The sequence below is a fragment of the Maylandia zebra genome, linkage group LG7, assembly GCF_041146795.1.
Source record: "Maylandia zebra isolate NMK-2024a linkage group LG7, Mzebra_GT3a, whole genome shotgun sequence".
NCBI lineage: Eukaryota > Metazoa > Chordata > Actinopteri > Cichliformes > Cichlidae > Maylandia > Maylandia zebra.
Genome location: NC_135173.1, coordinates 11,720,844 through 11,738,055, shown reverse-complemented (window position 1 = coordinate 11,738,055; position 17,212 = coordinate 11,720,844). Strand labels below are relative to the sequence as shown.

Below are 17,212 nucleotides of genomic sequence, written 5' to 3'. Positions count from 1 at the left end.
AAGTTTGTTATTGTTTTTGTTTGGTTCTGCTGTATCCAGTGTGCACAGATAATGAGGGTAACCCCCGGGCCCCAGGCGAGGTGTGGAATGGCTCTGCTCGGAGCTGCTGTCTCTACAAGTGTATGGAAAATGGCTCTGTGGTGGCTGTGGAACCAGACTGCAGCGCCGTGCCTACTCCACTGTGTGAGAGAGAGGGAGAGTATGTGCTGGATGTGCTGGAAGAAGGAGCCTGCTGCCCAAAGAAGATCTGTGGTGAGTTGCAACTGTCCCCGTTTATCTTTTATCTTTGATTCATCTTTAGGTTTTACCTTTTTCTTTTTTACTAGTAACTAACTAGTACATGACCATGCTACAGTATTGTTTTGTCTGGTTGTACTGTTGGCTAGCAGATATACTTAATCACATTGAGAAAAGTAAAAAACTAGTTGTGGGAGATGTTTTATAAATGATAAAATGGGGCAATATTATCAGTTGCTACGTGGTTGCTAGGCGTATAATTAAGCTTTTTGTGGATATAAATGAGTTATTATTGTTGATAGGATAGCATGCTTTCATAATACTTTATGCACCTACTAGTGCATAAAGTATTATGAAAGGCTAAAGCAGGTACCGGTAAATTTAGCCTAGAGGGTTGCCAGGCAACGAGATGGCATCATAGCATATCATGCATAATTCTCCTTTTGAACCTGTTATTGTTCTTAAATGGAAATTCAATGATGTGTTTAATAAGGTGTTAGAAGTGCAGAAATAAAATAAATAAATAAACAAATAAAAATGTATCATTTTTATATGACAACATCATAATATCTGATATTAAAAAAAACAATCCAGAGGCCTAAAATCCACCTCTGAGCCAAATCTGGTTGCTCAACTTCATATGTTTTACGAGGACTTTGTGGACAAAGGAACAAACAAACACATAGACAGAGATTTTGCATATTATTATAGTGAGATACGACATTGATGATGTTTCACCAGATGTTTAGATAACTATCATATCTGACATCATATCTCACAGTACAATAATATTGAACGGGTTGCATTGTTGTACTTTGTCATGTTTCTCAGGTCTTTGTCTGAATTTCTTATGAACATTACTTGTCATGTTCTCATGTTGTTGTTAAGGATTGTCTTATTGCACTGGAGTCACACTGGGTTAAATATTTACACTTGGGTTTTAAGGGGTATTTATTATTTTCTTCTTTGTTTTATTTATGGGTTGTACGGAAGCCCCAAACGCAATTTCATTGTTCTCTGACAATGACAATAAATAAATGAATGAATGAATGAATGAGTTTAGCTTAATAAAAGTGTGTCCTCAAATAGTTCGCAAAGTATACCACCATAATTTACACCAATTTCAGAGACCAAAAATCATTTTCATCAGTATAAAGTAATACCCATTAAATGAGCAATCCTTCACTACTTGTTAGACTGCAACATGACCATCTGTGATAGTGAAGCTCCACCTTGTGATAATGGGAACAGGCTAGTGATCGGTTACAGCGCTCTTTCCTGCTGTCCAGAGTACCGCTGTGGTAAGAACAAACTTTCATCATTACATTTTATAAACTTTCTGTCAGATATAACATTTGGATTAAACAGTTTCATTCACTAAATGGTCTTCCTCAGAGTGTGACCCCATGGCGTGCCCTCCTGTGTCTACCCCAGAGTGCAGGGAAGATCAGTTTCTAGTTGAGGTCAGGGGGCAAAAGTCCTGCTGCTACTCTTACCTGTGTGGTGAGTTTAAATTGCTGTGTACAGGCCTGCCTAGTTTGAGGTCCCTTTAATTACAGCAGTAAATCTGTGAATGTTCTTGTTTGTTTTCTCTCTGAGCAGTGTGTGAGTCATGTATCGAGCCCATTCCAACTTGCTCGAACGGAGAAATTCTGGCTGTGGATCTGAACACCACCAGCAGCTGCTGTCCACAGTACCACTGTGGTAAACTACATGAGCAGGCTCATGTGTGTGTGTGTGTGTGTATGTTTTTGTCTGACTTTCAAGTAATATTCATATTTTGTTCCTTTTATTGCAGTCTGTGATGTCAATCTGTGCCCTCAATCATCTGTGAGCTGTGCACCTGGTCTCTCTCTTGTCCAAACTGCCATTCCCGGGCATTGCTGCCCCCAGCATCACTGTGGTACACAATCGACAACACACACATATTCATTCACATGCACACCCGCGTATGCACACTCATCCAAATAATTACTTGTCAATTCACTGCTGTGTTGATGACTGCAGTAAACTCAGAAGTTGCTAAGCCTGTCATGCCCTTTGCGTAAACCTCACACTACCTTCCTCTTCAACTTTTTTCTTTCACGTCCAGAATGCCAATGTGAGGACAGTTCTTTCCCCATCTGTCAGGTGGTAAGTCAGCAAAAAGCTGAATCAGAAGTCACTGTCTAATCGGGTTTTTCTGCAAGGAAGAGGAAAAAGTGAGCAAATTCAGTTAAGTCAGCAATCTGTTTTTCTCTCAGGGGGAGGTGCTGATGGAGGTTCCAGACAGCAACACCAACTGTGGCTGTCCTCAGCGTACATGCCGTATGTGTAACGTGACTGAAAGCACACAGACACCTGATAATAGTGTGACAACAGAGTCTCTGCAGAAATCCTTTCTGTTTAACACTACTTTATTTCCAAAATGCTCAGCAGCTTTAATAGTTACCTTTTTGCATGCGGCGTAATCTTTTCTTCTATCTTTGTGTGTGTGCAGAGAAGGCAGAGGTGTGTCTTTTCCAAGGGGTGACAGTGCTGGGCCCAGGCCAGTCTCTGGTTCAGTACTTTGAGGGAGAACTGTGCTACACTGTCCAGTGCCTGCATCATAAAGATCCAGACTCGGGTTATTATGCCATGGAAATCACCTCTGTCAACTGCTCCCAAAAATGTGGACCAGTATGTATCCAATGGAGCTTTAATCTCAGGTTTGACTGGTCACTTGATTGGTCAATATTCTCTTATCCAATCAATCGTTGATCAGGCAATTTCCTGTGTTAGTTTCATAAGGAGAAAAGCACTACATGAAAAGCCTGTAAGTATTGATTTGACAGTGGTAGTAACAGACTCTCTGTGAAAAATAGCCCCTTATTCTCTCAGCTGGGAACTCACTGAAACCAGAAGTTGATTGCTACCATAATTAACCTTTACATTTACTGAACTTTTACTAAGAGTCAGCTCCAAAGTAATTAATAGCATCTCATGTGTGGCCTAATAGAGTTAAAACAGATGGCAAAAGAAGTTATGTGAAAACTTTTCAGCAGTTTGCATATCACAGCTATATTTTATTTGAGTTAGGCTTTCCTTTCCCTCCCAATCTCCAATTTATAGTTTGGTTGAAGAGGAGATTACCAAGATTTTCATTTGACTACTGTCTCTGTATTCAGTGTATTTAAATGTGAGCAAAATCCTGAAGTTTTATCTCAACTGAGGCATTTGCGCCACATCTCATCCTGTTATATTCTTTTTTCTGTTGGTCCTCCTTTCCTTTAACTTTTCAGCATCAGGTGTATGTACCATCTACAGACCCTCAGGTGTGCTGTGGTTCCTGTAAAAATATCTCCTGTACTTTCACTAATGAAAACGGGACAACGGAGCTTTTCACTGTAAGAATGAACAGATCCACATCCAAGTGCAATTAAAGCAAATCTTTAACAGTGCTAATTCTGACTGTGTGTGCAGGCAGGGAGTTCCTGGGTGGAGAACTGCACACGTTACGACTGCATGGAAACTGCAGTGGGAGCGGTGATACTTGCCTCTGGGGTGGTTTGCCCACCTTTCAATGATACAGAATGTATTCAGGTTAGGACCGCTACTTATAATCTATATCTAAGTATGAGTTTAACGATGCCTAATTTTTTATCTAAAGTTGCTCAGTTTGATATTTTTTCTTATATATTAAACTTTTAGTATTTCTTTCCTATCTTCTTTGCAGAATGGCGGTGTTGTTCAGAGCTATGTGGATGGCTGTTGCAGGACATGTGAGTCTTTAAATTTATTCAGGGCTTCTGGTGTCGCTTTGAGCAGTCAATTAGAGGGGTGAGCGCCTTGTTGCTTGGCAGTGGATGGGCTTATTGGCTGACTGGTTGGGGGTGTGGCCTTTTGTAGACGGTGAACATAAAGCCTGTTGGCCTATGAGTACATTTCACAGTCCCTTGCTTTCCCTGGTGTCCCCAAAACCTTCTGTTGACATATTTAAGAGCTACCACAGCATAAACTGAAGAAATACTTGCTGAAAACCTCAAGTAATTAACTAACCAATACATTCAAAGGGATATACTACACTACACTCACAACCTCCTGAAACTGTACTTTAAGGGTGAACATAACTGAACTATCTTGATGTTTGGAAAAAGTTTGAGTTAAAGTATCTTCTGAGCTATGTGGATGAAATTTGTAATAAACATACAGTGGTGAGATTTCCTCTCTCTTTGGATTCAGCGTTGCAGCCTTGCCCGCTTGCCTGCTTAAGCAGTTGTTCTTGCTGTTTGGCCAGTTGAGGTGTTCACAGTGAGCGTTTTACCGCTGAAGATGTGAGATGGTGCAGGGGTTAGCATTCGCCCTGCTGAGCTTTGTAGTACATCAAATGACTGCGTTCCTTGGCTGGCTGCCTGGAGTGACCCAAAAAAGATGCGACATCCATGTGCATGCAGGCCGCAATGATTCCATCCGCTGTGTGTTTGTGTGTGACATTAAACTGTGCTTTCTGAACAAAACATAACCTTGTGTTCTCCTGACGTTCTTTGAACCGGACGGCTGCGGTGCCAACGATGTTTCCAGGTTCTGGAGTGGGTGTTTTACCATTTACCGTTAATCCTGTAACGCCTACTGGTAGTACAAACTGTGACACAGGTACCACCATCTTGCACTATTCCGACTTCTTTGGCATCCTTGCTCTCAGTGACTCATTCCCTTGTGTTTTCAAATTCTGAATGTGTACGGTGTAAATGCGGTTTTTTATGTCTTTTTCAGTGTCTGTGTGTCTTATCGTTTCATTTCCTCTCTCCACTTTTGGTCAGATCCTTAAAACACAATATAACCTGCAAAGCATTTTAGGTTATTTGTAACAGAAAGACCTTAATAAAATAAAAATTGCACTTCTTGTGAAATAATATAAGCTTCAGTAATGCACACACAAATGTTTAGAAGAAGCACTTCTGTTTTTTTTCATGAATTTCAGGCCCACACAGAATTCTTTGAAACTTTGATTGGTTTAAAAGTAAGGTTAAATTTAGGTCAGTAGCCATTCAGTGGAACTGTGCTGGGGGACCTGTATCCCACACCCCCACCCATCACCCAGCTGTCAATCAAAGTAAGCGCCTACTGCTCAGCAACAAAGAGCCAAAGTGAATAGGCATTTCAGTGTGTATGTGAAGTCTCTGTAGTGTAATGATTAAAGTGCATTTGAAAGTGAGCATATTATCATTACTGTGTGCCAAACACCAAACATCAGTTTGGTGTATATAGGCTTCTCTAAAAATATCTGGTGTGTTAAGGATCTATGATTACTCTGAGGATCCTATATTTCTTCCTGAGTGTTAGTCTGTGTGAAAATCTCTGCAGGTAAAGAGGACGGCAAGACATGTAAGCGGGTGGCCATCCGGACTACCATTAGAAAAGATGATTGCAGGAGCAATGCACCGGTGAGAGAGAAAAGAGACATTCACTTGTGAAAATGAGGAGTCTGTGAAAGCAGAATTTTAAACACATTTAGTAGTTGTGGTTGTGTTTTGTTTAGTAAATATATGTTTTTCATTTGGCAGGTTACAGTATATTCCTGCGACGGGAAATGTCCATCAGCCACCATATTCAACTTTAACATCAACAGTCACGCCAGATTCTGTAAATGCTGCCGTGAGAGTGGACTGCAGACCCGCTCCGTCGCACTCTACTGCTCTCGCAATGCCACAGTCGTGGAGTACAACTTCCAAGAGCCTCTGGACTGTTCGTGCCAGTGGAACTAAAAACGGCTGAATGAGAGCAAGACAAGTGAAGAGAACGTCTAAATAACAGGGTGGGGTAGGGGGATATCTGAATATTGTTTTACTAATGGACAAACATGAAAACCAGCCATGTCTTTTTTTTTGTTGTCGTTGTCTTAATACACTTTACAACACTGACTTTGAGTCATAGTTGTAACTAAAAGATATGAGAATAACCGATTTAAGAGGCGGATTGTTTTCCAGATAGTTTTCTCGCACTTTAGCCTTATTTTCTGTAAGTCCTGCAGTGCCAACCCATTCAGCTTCTAGTGCTTTCAGCTGATGGTACCCTAAGCTTTTGAGCCTACAGTATATGAACACGTTGTTGCGTTTTTAAATAGCAGTTGTGTTTAAACACTGTATATGAATTTTGGTTTGTCTTATAAGATTCATTTAGCCTTTATGCTTTGTTGTCTTAGAAAAGTTGAATTTCTTTCTCAAATGTTATTTTGTCTTCTTTTAGTTTTTACAGTAGTTTAATAAAAGATTTAACAGTGCTGTTGTCTAAAACTGTGTCCTCATGACCTGCGATGTTTTTATACTCCCTCCACTTTCTCTTTCATTAAACCTTTATTACACACATACTCATTCTGGTTCAGCATTAATAGTGCTGACACATATTTATGTCTCACTTTTCAGAGGTTATTGCTGAGTGGGAGTCACCTCTTGACAACAGACGCCCTTAGTAAAGTCAGCTCTTTGCCTGTCAATCATTTCTCTCTTTCACATTCCTGTCATTCCACATGGGCCAGCGCTCCCACCACACCCCACCTCAGAGCCAAACCATTCTTACCACTGCAATGCTCGGAGCAATTTGCAGCACATGCTTATTTTAGAGGTTAAATAAAGTCGTGAAAACAGTCATGAACTGTCTGCTCTAACCGAGTGGTTGACCGTTACTCTAGAGGTGTGAAGCATGGCGGGCGGCTTTGCCCAGTGAGGACATCTCAATTGCTCATAAAATCCCACCACATCTTTTCCCCTCAGTATGCCCCACATGTTCATCTCTCTCTACTTATCCCCCTCCTCAGGAGCCCAGCACTGGAGTGGCCGTGTGCCCATGGTTGTCATGGTAAAGTGCTCTTATCCCGACAAGGAGGCAGAACAAATTGGGTTGAACTAATGCACACGCAATCTCTCTCTCCTCCTACAAACCCAGGAAGACTGCCTCCTTCTTCACTTGAGGCTTGCTTCTCGAGGGAACTTTGGCTTCGAGTGCGCGCTAAATTCAAAGTCTTGGCTCTGCGTAAATGTGAAGTAAAACTAAGAGACTCCCCCCAGGCATTAACACGTCGAGGCAGCTGTAACTGAACTAAGTAAAAGCTGAAAGGTTTCACGAAAAAAATGAAAAAGTTTCAACCCGTTCACTTTTCTTGTTCTTCAGTTTTACGTCAGCGACCAAAATAGTTTGGGACTTTCCACAACTGATGTTTACGCACAGCTGGCTTGGATTTTCTTTTTGTGCGACCAATGGCTGACGAGAGGAAGGATCTGTTGTGTCTGGGCGTGGAAGTGACTGCATGTACCCATGTGGATCAGTGACACTCCTGGAAGGTGTGCTAAATGAGATGGATTGAGATTCCCAATGGGTCAAACACAGCGCCTGTGGCTACTAGCAAGTTTATGTCAGGTAAGGTAACCCTGCACGTAGCAGTTATCTGTAAATAAGGTAAAACTGCATTCTGGGTCTTTTAGGCTCAGTTATTTTCCTGTATCAGTAAGATTTAAATATTACATAGCGATTTGGGGCGCATTCAATTATTCAGCAGACATTTAATCCCTTTCTCTTTCCACAGGTGGTCTTGCTAACCTGTGAAAAACATTCAAACACTGTTGAGGTTGAAGTTCTTTTTCAGCCCTTTAGTCAAGATCCAGACAGCTACAGGGTCACCTGCAGACCTGCAAGTAACCATCTGGTAAGAACATTAGTAATGGTGAAAAAAAGCTGTGAAAGTCTTATTAAGTTTTGTTCGTTTTTATAAAGTTTACTCTGTTCTCACTTTCTGTCACATCTTTGCAGGTATATGTGAAGAGCTTCAATAACTCAGCATGCTCCCATCACTGCAGGATATTATTGAGAATGGTTGAGGATCAGAAGGGGTATAACATCACGCTGAGAGCCAGCAGGTGTGATGCGGTGCTCGAGACAAAGACCTTTCACTTCCGTGAGTGTCTGTGACGTCTGAATCCAAACACCACATGTTGTATTTCTATCATGTTTAATAACGTTAACACCTCATCCCCTTTTTGTGTCTCAACAGTTCCAGTGTCCACGTCCTCCTTTAATGTATACAGCACAACCACCACCGCCCTTCTGACATGGAAACTTCACAGGCTGCAGACCCTGTCCTCCATAAGCCTGTACAACACACACACAGAAACTGTCGTGCACATCTTCAACATAAACTCTTCAGAAGTAAAATCCCAGTATACAATGAAAGGTTTGCAGCCGGGCACACGCTTCAAGGCCAAAGTCACAGTGACTACATACCTCAAACAGTTTAATATGACCTTGAAGCAGAGACTCAGAATTCGTCTGGAAACAGGTATTGTGAACATTAGTAATCCTGTGATCGCATGACCACAGCTCAATTATTAACCTTTTAGTGACTGCAGTCAGGAATTTGTACTGTAAGCTGATTGTAATATGTTTCTGCAGCTCAGTGCCCACCTGGCTGGATTGCCATTGGGGGAAGCTGCTACATTGTGAGAAGAACAGGGTTGACCTGGAGTGATGCACTGCACAGATGTTCAGACCTTGCAGCAGGGAGTCATCTGGCTAACCTGAAGAGCCTGGAAGATCTGTTTTTTATATCTTCTTACCTCCTGTCCCAGAACAACTTGCTGCTGCTATGGACGGGACTTAATGACCAGCAGGTATGCACAAACATATTTTAAATCACTTTAATTCTAAAAAGCAGCATTTATAATGACTTTAATTTTTCATTTTTGTCATGAATAACTGAGCACTTAGTACTTTAGAGAGGATTTTCTAAAAACAAAACAACATTTTGATTAAATATATTGAAAAACATGCACTTAAATATCCTCCAGGGTTAGGTGGTTGTGGAACGTGTGCTGCATGACATTATATTTAAACTTTTTTTTCTGCATAAATACAATTTCTTTGCATAAAAGTTTTTCACACTTGAAATCAAACACAAACCTTGTGAGGAAAAAAACAGGTTTTGCATTTAGGTAATTATGAATATGTTTTTATGACAAAAAGCAAAATATGCCTAACAAGGGAGGTCCAAACTGTTCAAAAATATTCCTGGTAGGATTTTTCTAAAGTTTTGTTAAAATAATTTAGTTAGAAAAACTCTGCAAGCCATCGCTGAAGTGCTGGATATCGCAAGGGGAGGTTTTTCACAAAACGTTGTTCACTTTGACAATGCTTCACCGCAGCACGTAACCTTCAGAGGGAAAGTTTGTTTTTCATACTTAAATGGCATTCGACTCGTGATGTCTGCCTCTTTCTTGCCCTACAGGAAGAGGGCCGACCTCTCTGGTCTGATGGCTCATCATATAACCGAACAAACACTATGAAGACTCTGCTACCAGCCAACCAGACGGACTGCTTCGCTTTCCAGAGGAATGCCACGGGGCCGGGATTCTTTCTCACTTCATTCTTCTGTAACATCCCCTTACCCTTTATCTGCCAATATCAAAGTAAATAACTTGTGCACGAGCTGTTTATTAGCCAGCATATAATATTTAACAGTAGTTGTAATGTATAAGTCATATGCAATATATAATTTGGGAGTATCACCACATTTCGTTTGTGATATTGCACAGCACTTACAGATTCAAACCATGCAATTTGTGAGCACTTCTGCCACTTATTTATCTTTTCAGGGTGCTAAGATATTGCTTTTTTCCTTCTTTACAGCACGTTTAGTTCCTGCCTCATTCTCATTCGACCTGGTTCAGGTGACAGAGGACCTGGTAGAGCTTCGTTGGAGTGATCTCTCACTCTGTAACTCACCTGCTCTTTCATCATTTGAGGTATTCCTGCAGTACCAAGAGGAAGAATACGGAGAGTGGGATCCAAGTGAAGAAGAAAGGAAGCAAGAGGACCAAATGGGCACAAAGAACCAGAGCACGCCTAAAAAAATTGTAAGGGTCCCCATTTCGATCTCTTCTAGAGGCGTAACTTTAGCAGGTTTATCTCCAGGAAGCATCTACTCCTTCACCCTTCAAGCGTCTCACCCTCCTGGCTTCGCTTGGAGCTTGGGACAAACACAAATTGCATATACTAGTGAGTGTATTGATAACCACTTACACAATTCAAAGGACATTATATTAATAGAGGCTGACTTTTAATATTTACACTGCCTTTCTTACAGGACCTCACCCTGCTCAAAATATCACTGTTGGTCCCATTACAGCCAGTCACATTAGCGTTCATTGGATGCTGCCAGATGCGTCATTTGTGGCTGGTTGGACTTTTGTTGTACTATATGAAGACATGTCTTCGAAACAGGATGGTGTAGTTGGCATGGCAAACATCTCCAGGTCATCTGGGTTGAGGTCCTATACTGCAGTAATTGGAGGGCTGGAATCTCACAGGAAATACAGGATTGAAGTATACACAGTTACCGAGCATGGGATAGGGAGCTGTGGACAGGCAACTCTAACTGTAAAAACTGGTAAGCATGTAAATGTTAGATTCATGAACAATTTCTAAAAGCTTGTTGTCCAGTAAGTACTGTCTGGTGCTATGCTCTACCTATTTTTAAATTATATTCTAGGAATTATCTTGTACTTTTTAACAATCGCATGGCTTATTTGAAATCTCTGCAAATACTGACAAGATAAGGTAAATGCAAATGGAAACTTTACAGAAAATTGAAGTTATTCTACACATTAGTTGCTCATGTAAGCAACCTTTAAGTCTGTCCAGTGCACTTAAGCATTGCTGTGAAGTGGAAGACAGTATTGTGATGCCAGGGTGATTCATTTCACCAGAGTAAAAGGCGCAAAGTGTCACAAGTGCAGATGGCATGAACGCAGACTATTACCTTCTCAAAATATGCATCTTATTAAGCAGCTAAATCGCTTCACATCCAAGTGGGCTAGTTTCAATTTGATTTTTACTGCCATTCCAACATTACTTGAGAGGTTATTAATTTTTTGCATGTGTTTACATCTACTCATCAGTATTCACTGATGATCCTGTTGGCAAATATGATTTCATAGATGTGTTTCTGACTGCTTTGCAATGCTCTCCTAAATAATATGGGCAGTATAGATTTTTTTTCAGTACAATATTAAATGAAATGGTTATGTGCAGGTATGCATAAGTAATCATGTAGCTTTTTAACCTCTGACTTTCAAATAATGCTGGTTTGTACTTCTTAGTGGTGAAGGCTCTCAGTGGTCTGGTAGTGATAAGCACTAGGAGCAGAAATCTGACTGTCTGTGGCACCCAACCACCCAGCGATCCTCCAGACGGTTACTTTATCACATCCCAACCTCTTGACAATCCTACTGCTCCTTTGTTGTGGCTAAACCACTCCAGCGCATATGGACACTTGATAAATGGATCCATGTGTTTTAATTTGGGCACATTTACTCCTGGTCAGACGTATGAAGTTGGAGTTGTTGCTCTGAAGGGAAATGACAGGAGCAAGAGGTCTAGCGTCATACACACCACAGGTAAGAGAAATAATAAAAGTGTCCAAATAGATGTATTGCAATTTTTTATTATCTAAGATACTCCACTATCTGTCTTTGACTCTTTTTGTTTGTCTTTGTGTATATAGCTCCTATGCCAGTGCAGGTAGCAGTGCCTGTCTCGGTGGGTACAAACTATGCACAACTGTACATCCAGCATCCACAACTGGGTGTGATGGATGGCGTAAAAGTGTGTGCGTGTCCTGGAGACTGGGATACTGTTTGCAAGGGTTTGGGCAACTATCTGTGTGACTGGTACTCCCTCACTGCTCAAGTTCATCTCATAAAACTCAGCAACCTCAGTCCGGGGTCACCGTACCAGCTCAGAGTGCACAGCACGAGCCGAGAGCAGTTGGGACCACCATACTACAGCCGCCTCTTTAGAACAAGTGAGTTACCTCTGTCACTACCAGCACATACAAATGCATGCACTCTTCAGAGTGCGCGTAACAGCTGCACTTAAACTGCTCCTAACTGAGAGGTGCCAACACAAACACAGAGATTTAAGGCCACTTTAATTAAGATAGCTTAGTGCAACCCTTGACTGCAGTGGAGCTGATCATATCATCCTATTTCACATAACTAAGATAGGCACATAGAGTCCAGATGGTAAGTAATTGGGTAGATATACATGTTTTGTTCTTCGAGCTCTATGCTTCAGCAAATTCAATTTGAATCAAATAATGGATAAGGCCACTAAAATGTCAAGTCACAGATTTAATTTGAGAAAGCTTATTCAAGTATAAAAAGAACTCAGTGAGCTACAGTGCATCTCTTTGATCAAAAGTTCCTGTTTTATTAGTGGGTTAAGTTGAAACTGCAGTATTAACAGATGATGACCAAAGTAGGTCAGGGCTGACTGAGAGAGCTGCCCCTCAGGCAGAGGTGGAGTAGTCTGTAAATATGATGAGGAAAGTGATTAAGCGAGCAATGAAGCTCAAACAAAGACAAAAGAAATTATGCTTTTTTTTTTAATGCATGTGCACAAAACTGGAGAAACACAAAGAAAAATGTGTTATGGATGATCTGAAAAACATTTTTCAGGCAATTGTAAATACATGTAAAAAAACGCCCAAACACTCTATGTCTGTACAAAACATCACAAATGCTCTCAAATACCTTTGTCAAAGGTTAAGAGAAGACCTCATCATAAGACCCCCCCGAAACACAAGAAACTGCTGTTCAACCCAAATGACAGAAAAGCCACATTACACATCAGAAACGCAAGAAAACAAAATTAATGTATGACTGCCGATATTCTGAACACTATTTCTATTCATTTATTGTAACTGTCCTAATTCTTACAGATGGATTGTATGATGAGAGTCGTGCAAAAAAAGTCAAGCTACTACTTGCTGTGTATCCTCGCTCTGTAACAAATTGTTGAATGGCCCATGATAGAGGTTAGCCATCTAAGTATTCCTGAGGCGGTAGCAGATGTATTCCCCAATCTCTTTTCTTGTTTACTGTTTGTGGATGGTGGTTGCGTTACCGTAATCTGGAGAGGGCTTATTTTCTTTTGCGCTGCTCATTTGGCTTCACTTAAAAGCAGATTGTGCATCTTCATCATGTCATGGAGATAGCAGTAATTCAATTTCAAATGTAATCCATCCTAATCTTGGCACGACTTCACTGTTTCTCTCTCTTTTTTTTTAGATTTTTAGTGATAACATTTAATGTTTTAAAAAGATGCATCACAGATCACAGAGGCCGTGCTCAGAACTGTATGATAGATACTGTATTTTGATCCCTTTGTTTGAAACTTCATATCAAACTATAACACAAATTTTCTGTGGAGTTTGGATTTTCTAAATGAATAAAATCTTTAAATCTGTTTCTAAAACATTGTTTGCATAAATTATTAGAACTTTTAATAATCGTTACACTTAATGGGATGTGATATATGCTTTGTAACTTTAGGTCTGGCTCCTCCTAGCAGAGTAAGGGAGGGTCAGGTGACAGATACATCCATTGAGCTGCTTTGGGATCCTGCACCAGGCCAGGATCACAGCTACGAGGTCATCTGTCTCAACTGTGAAAGCTCACAGAAGGTAAAAATACAACAACTAAAAAAGCTCCCAAAAATTCACCTGTTTAGGAAGCATATCAACAGAAGCCTTTATTTGATTTCCCCGACAACTTTTCAGTGTCTGGTTTGATAATTAAATCAGAAGTTTTCACACCCACTGAAATAAATTTCCTCAAGTGTTTCACTAATCAGAAGTAGCTTCAGGGGAGACTTATGGTAAACAATAATTGGCATGTTTTTAATGTATTCAGTATAAATATATACAATTATAATAAGGGTCTTGGTCAGCTTTGCTGGTTATCTGATTTGTGTGCTGCAGGTGCATAAGGTGTTGAGTCAGAGTGCAGTATTTTCAGGTCTTACTCCAGGCTCGCTTTACCGATTCGAAGTACGGACAGAGAAGCAGTCCTTTACTGACAGTTCACCAGTTACGATTAATATCACTGCAGGTAAATACAGACACACAAGTACAAGCACGTCTCTGTCTCTCTTTCCTAATAACTATCACTTTCTGCTGTGCCAGCTTCCAGCCCAGTGGAGGTCTCTCTTGTCAATAAAACCACATCATCCATATGCATTAGTTGGAGTATGTTGAGGGGATTGGTGACTACACTCATCCTGTCGATCAAAAACAGAACAAGCACTCAGGAGCGGATCACATCTTATCAGGAGCCCAGGTCAGTCTCCGTTCTTCTCAGCCAGTACACAAATTACTGCGGGTTTATGAGCCTGGCGTTTCAATCATCAGATCGAAACTACTTAAAAACACCGAGTGCTAAAGCTGAGTGTGTGTACACAGATTATTCTGCTTCAAGTGCCTCGCTTCTGGAAGCCAGTACACAGTTGAAGTTATTACCATCAGTGGGGACAGAAGAAGTAAACCTGCTACTATGACCCTCTGTACTAGTAAGTGTTCAATCGAATAATGTTGATGAAGTACAAAATAGATGAGCGCAAATAAATTCAAATGTATTCAGAAATAGCACGCATTAGATAAAGAAGAGAAGCAAAATTACTTCTATCTGCATTTGTTAAGGTTCACTTCAAAGGTAGACCTGAATGCAGACAGAGTAAAATCAAGAGTGAACTTTATCTAAAAACTGATCATCAGAGTCTATAAAAACAGCAAAACACACAATAGACAGCCAAACAGAGCAGAAGGCCGGACTATATTTACACTGAAGACTAACAGGGCATCGCCGATGGAAGAGGAATGAAGCACAGGCAAGTAATCAAGACAGTCAGACTGGAAGTAAAACACAAAACAAGACACCATAGAAAACCAACTATCAAAGTAAAGCAGGAAACAATCCAAAAGAGATGGAGACAACAAGACTCAGACTAACATAAAGGCGTAAACACAGAAACTAAACCCACATAGCAAGCAGGCCCGGCCCAGATCTGGTATCAAGCCGGCACTGCTGGCGGACTTCTGGCATGATAAGACATATGTCATCCAGATATGGGCCAGGCCTGACATAGATGGCACTGTCTACGTGATGGCATGCCATATCTGGCTCGATTGTGGTTTGGTTTATGTGGCCCAGGCCCATAGAAAACAGGTCTGGCCCAGATCTGGCACCAAGCTGGCACTTCTGACTGTCTGGTTTCATGGCAGAGTGTATGTCAACCAGATGTGGGCCAGATCTGGAAATAATGGAACTATTTATGTTCCTATTTTAGTTAGAAGACCCAAATGCCATGTTGCAATACTATACTGCTATGGTAGCCAATGTTTCAAATACAGATTTGACAGGTTTGTGAGTGTACACTTTATCCAAAACCTAGTAACGGTTTAGTCATCTCTGCCAGTGGGTGGCTGTAGCTCAGGAGGTAGAGTGGGTCACCTACTGACCGGAAGGTTAGTGGTTCGATCCCTGGTTTCTCTAGTTTGCATGTCAAGAGTGTGAATGTGTATCAGTGTAGTTAGAAAGCACTCAGTTAAGAAGAGTGTGTGTGATAGGGTGAATGTGGCATGTTGGATAGACCACTTTGAGTAATCTGGGAGACTAGAAAAGCATTATATAAGAATCAATCCGTTCACTGTCTGAACAGAGTTTCGTCTGTTATTTTTGCACTGTTTTGCATGTTCTGGCACATGTTGTTATTACATGCCTTGATTAAGGTATGCATTAGGCTGACATCTGGGGCCAGAGCTGAAACTCAATTTCAGTTAGTTAATTATCAGTTTAACAAAACGTTATCACAACAATCTAATTCATCATTAGAACAAACCTAAAGCAGAAGCAGGAAACATAAACTTAATAATGTCACAAAAACTCGAAATTACTAAAACAACCGCAAAATCAAAACTGAATACAACAGAAAACAGCAACTCAGAATAATCACAAAACCACACGACAATAACAGCATTTCTACAGCAAATTTGGGTAAAACTGTGTAAAAATTAAACATTTTGAAATCGCTGTGTTACAGCAACCAATGCATCAAAAATGATTTAGCTCATTAAAGTAAAATAAATTCATACAAAACAAAATATATTGGAAAGGTAAAAAAAAATATACTAAGCAATGGAACAAGGAACTTAAACCAATAAAAATATCCAAAAAAGTACAGAAAATATATTTAATAATGTAATACTATAATCAGTTATGTTGCATATAGAATTAGGTCCATAATTTGCTGGACAAAGATACATTTTTTTTGTAGCTTTGTCTCTGTATACCATTAAAGTGGATTATAAATAAAGTCAAGATGTGATTGAAGTACAGACTCTGAGCTTTCATTCAAGAGGTTTAACAAAAGCACTGCATTAATTGTTTTGGAATTACAGACATTTTTATACATAGTCCCCATTTTTCAATCACCAGTCTGTAATAATTAACCATTATAATGCTTATTAGCTACAGTAAACATTAAAGTAATTGATACTTTTGGTAAATTTAGCCCATCTTTTGATTGCCTTGTGTTCAAATGCATGACTTTTACTTTTAAAAGACTGTTTTTATACTGCAGTATTGCTACTTGCACTAGAGTCTCAATACACCCTCCACCACTGGTGCTCGGTCGTATCCAGTGTCGCCCCCTGCTGGTTTAGAATGAACTGAACCAGTAAAGAACACAGAAAGTTTAACTTTTTAGGTGTGAGTATGTGGTGTCAAATGCTAACAAGCACCTTGTCTCAAGTTCCTGAGGTGCCACAGGAAGTGACTCTTTCAGAAAACGCAGTGACGTCTGTGTCTGTCACCTGGAGACCGCCACCAGGACAGGTGATGCAGTACAAGGTAAGACATGCACAGCAATGCACAAGTCCAGAGGTAGAGGCAGTACGAGATGCCATGGTATATTGGTATACTGATTCATACCACCAAAATATTGATTGATATGATTGATAGATAAAAGTACATCACCTGGGTCAGGTTCTACACTCACCTGTTGTTACTAAGCAACTGCTGTTGGCACGCCACGGATTTGGTTACTTCAGAGAAATATGACCTCCACAGAGCTACATCCAGGAAGAATGACCAAGCACATTGCCGACACACAACAAAAGTGCTCACTGAGT

The 17,212-nt window shown here is 40.5% G+C and overlaps 2 protein-coding genes across 9 annotated transcripts in view; both read left to right on the top strand.

The window, feature by feature from the left end:
* The window catches only part of otogl (otogelin-like), a 28,825-nt gene extending 22,350 nt beyond the window's left edge, over window positions 1–6,475 (top strand). For 2 of the 4 annotated variants that reach the window (XM_076885770.1, XM_076885771.1), the window contains 14 exons: window positions 40–252; window positions 1,434–1,538; window positions 1,633–1,740; window positions 1,840–1,941; window positions 2,036–2,140; window positions 2,330–2,370; window positions 2,481–2,544; window positions 2,717–2,895; window positions 3,498–3,602; window positions 3,679–3,798; window positions 3,932–3,977; window positions 4,777–4,848; window positions 5,560–5,639; window positions 5,760–6,475. In XM_076885770.1, the coding sequence (XP_076741885.1) occupies window positions 40–252; window positions 1,434–1,538; window positions 1,633–1,740; window positions 1,840–1,941; window positions 2,036–2,140; window positions 2,330–2,370; window positions 2,481–2,544; window positions 2,717–2,895; window positions 3,498–3,602; window positions 3,679–3,798; window positions 3,932–3,977; window positions 4,777–4,848; window positions 5,560–5,639; window positions 5,760–5,960 (1,541 nt within the window). In that variant the 3' untranslated portion in view covers window positions 5,961–6,475. The remainder of the gene's footprint in view (window positions 1–39; window positions 253–1,433; window positions 1,539–1,632; window positions 1,741–1,839; window positions 1,942–2,035; window positions 2,141–2,329; window positions 2,371–2,480; window positions 2,545–2,716; window positions 2,896–3,497; window positions 3,603–3,678; window positions 3,799–3,931; window positions 3,978–4,776; window positions 4,849–5,559; window positions 5,640–5,759) is intronic. The other 2 variants (XM_076885772.1, XM_012919585.3) reach the window with 1 other exon arrangement.
* Window positions 6,476–7,188: 713 nt separating this feature from the next.
* ptprq (protein tyrosine phosphatase receptor type Q) overlaps window positions 7,189–17,212 on the top strand; it is a 45,182-nt gene continuing 35,158 nt past the window's right edge. For 4 of the 5 annotated variants that reach the window (XM_004553248.4, XM_004553249.4, XM_004553247.4 and 1 more), the window contains exons 1-15: window positions 7,189–7,608; window positions 7,775–7,894; window positions 7,999–8,143; window positions 8,240–8,524; window positions 8,638–8,855; window positions 9,470–9,650; window positions 9,871–10,239; window positions 10,328–10,630; window positions 11,343–11,639; window positions 11,747–12,046; window positions 13,578–13,708; window positions 14,006–14,135; window positions 14,210–14,363; window positions 14,486–14,592; window positions 16,834–16,931. In XM_004553248.4, coding sequence (XP_004553305.3) covers window positions 7,564–7,608; window positions 7,775–7,894; window positions 7,999–8,143; window positions 8,240–8,524; window positions 8,638–8,855; window positions 9,470–9,650; window positions 9,871–10,239; window positions 10,328–10,630; window positions 11,343–11,639; window positions 11,747–12,046; window positions 13,578–13,708; window positions 14,006–14,135; window positions 14,210–14,363; window positions 14,486–14,592; window positions 16,834–16,931 — 2,883 coding nt within the window. In that variant the 5' untranslated portion in view covers window positions 7,189–7,563. The remainder of the gene's footprint in view (window positions 7,609–7,774; window positions 7,895–7,998; window positions 8,144–8,239; window positions 8,525–8,637; window positions 8,856–9,469; window positions 9,651–9,870; window positions 10,240–10,327; window positions 10,631–11,342; window positions 11,640–11,746; window positions 12,047–13,577; window positions 13,709–14,005; window positions 14,136–14,209; window positions 14,364–14,485; window positions 14,593–16,833; window positions 16,932–17,212) is intronic. The other variant, XM_004553246.4, reaches the window with a different exon arrangement.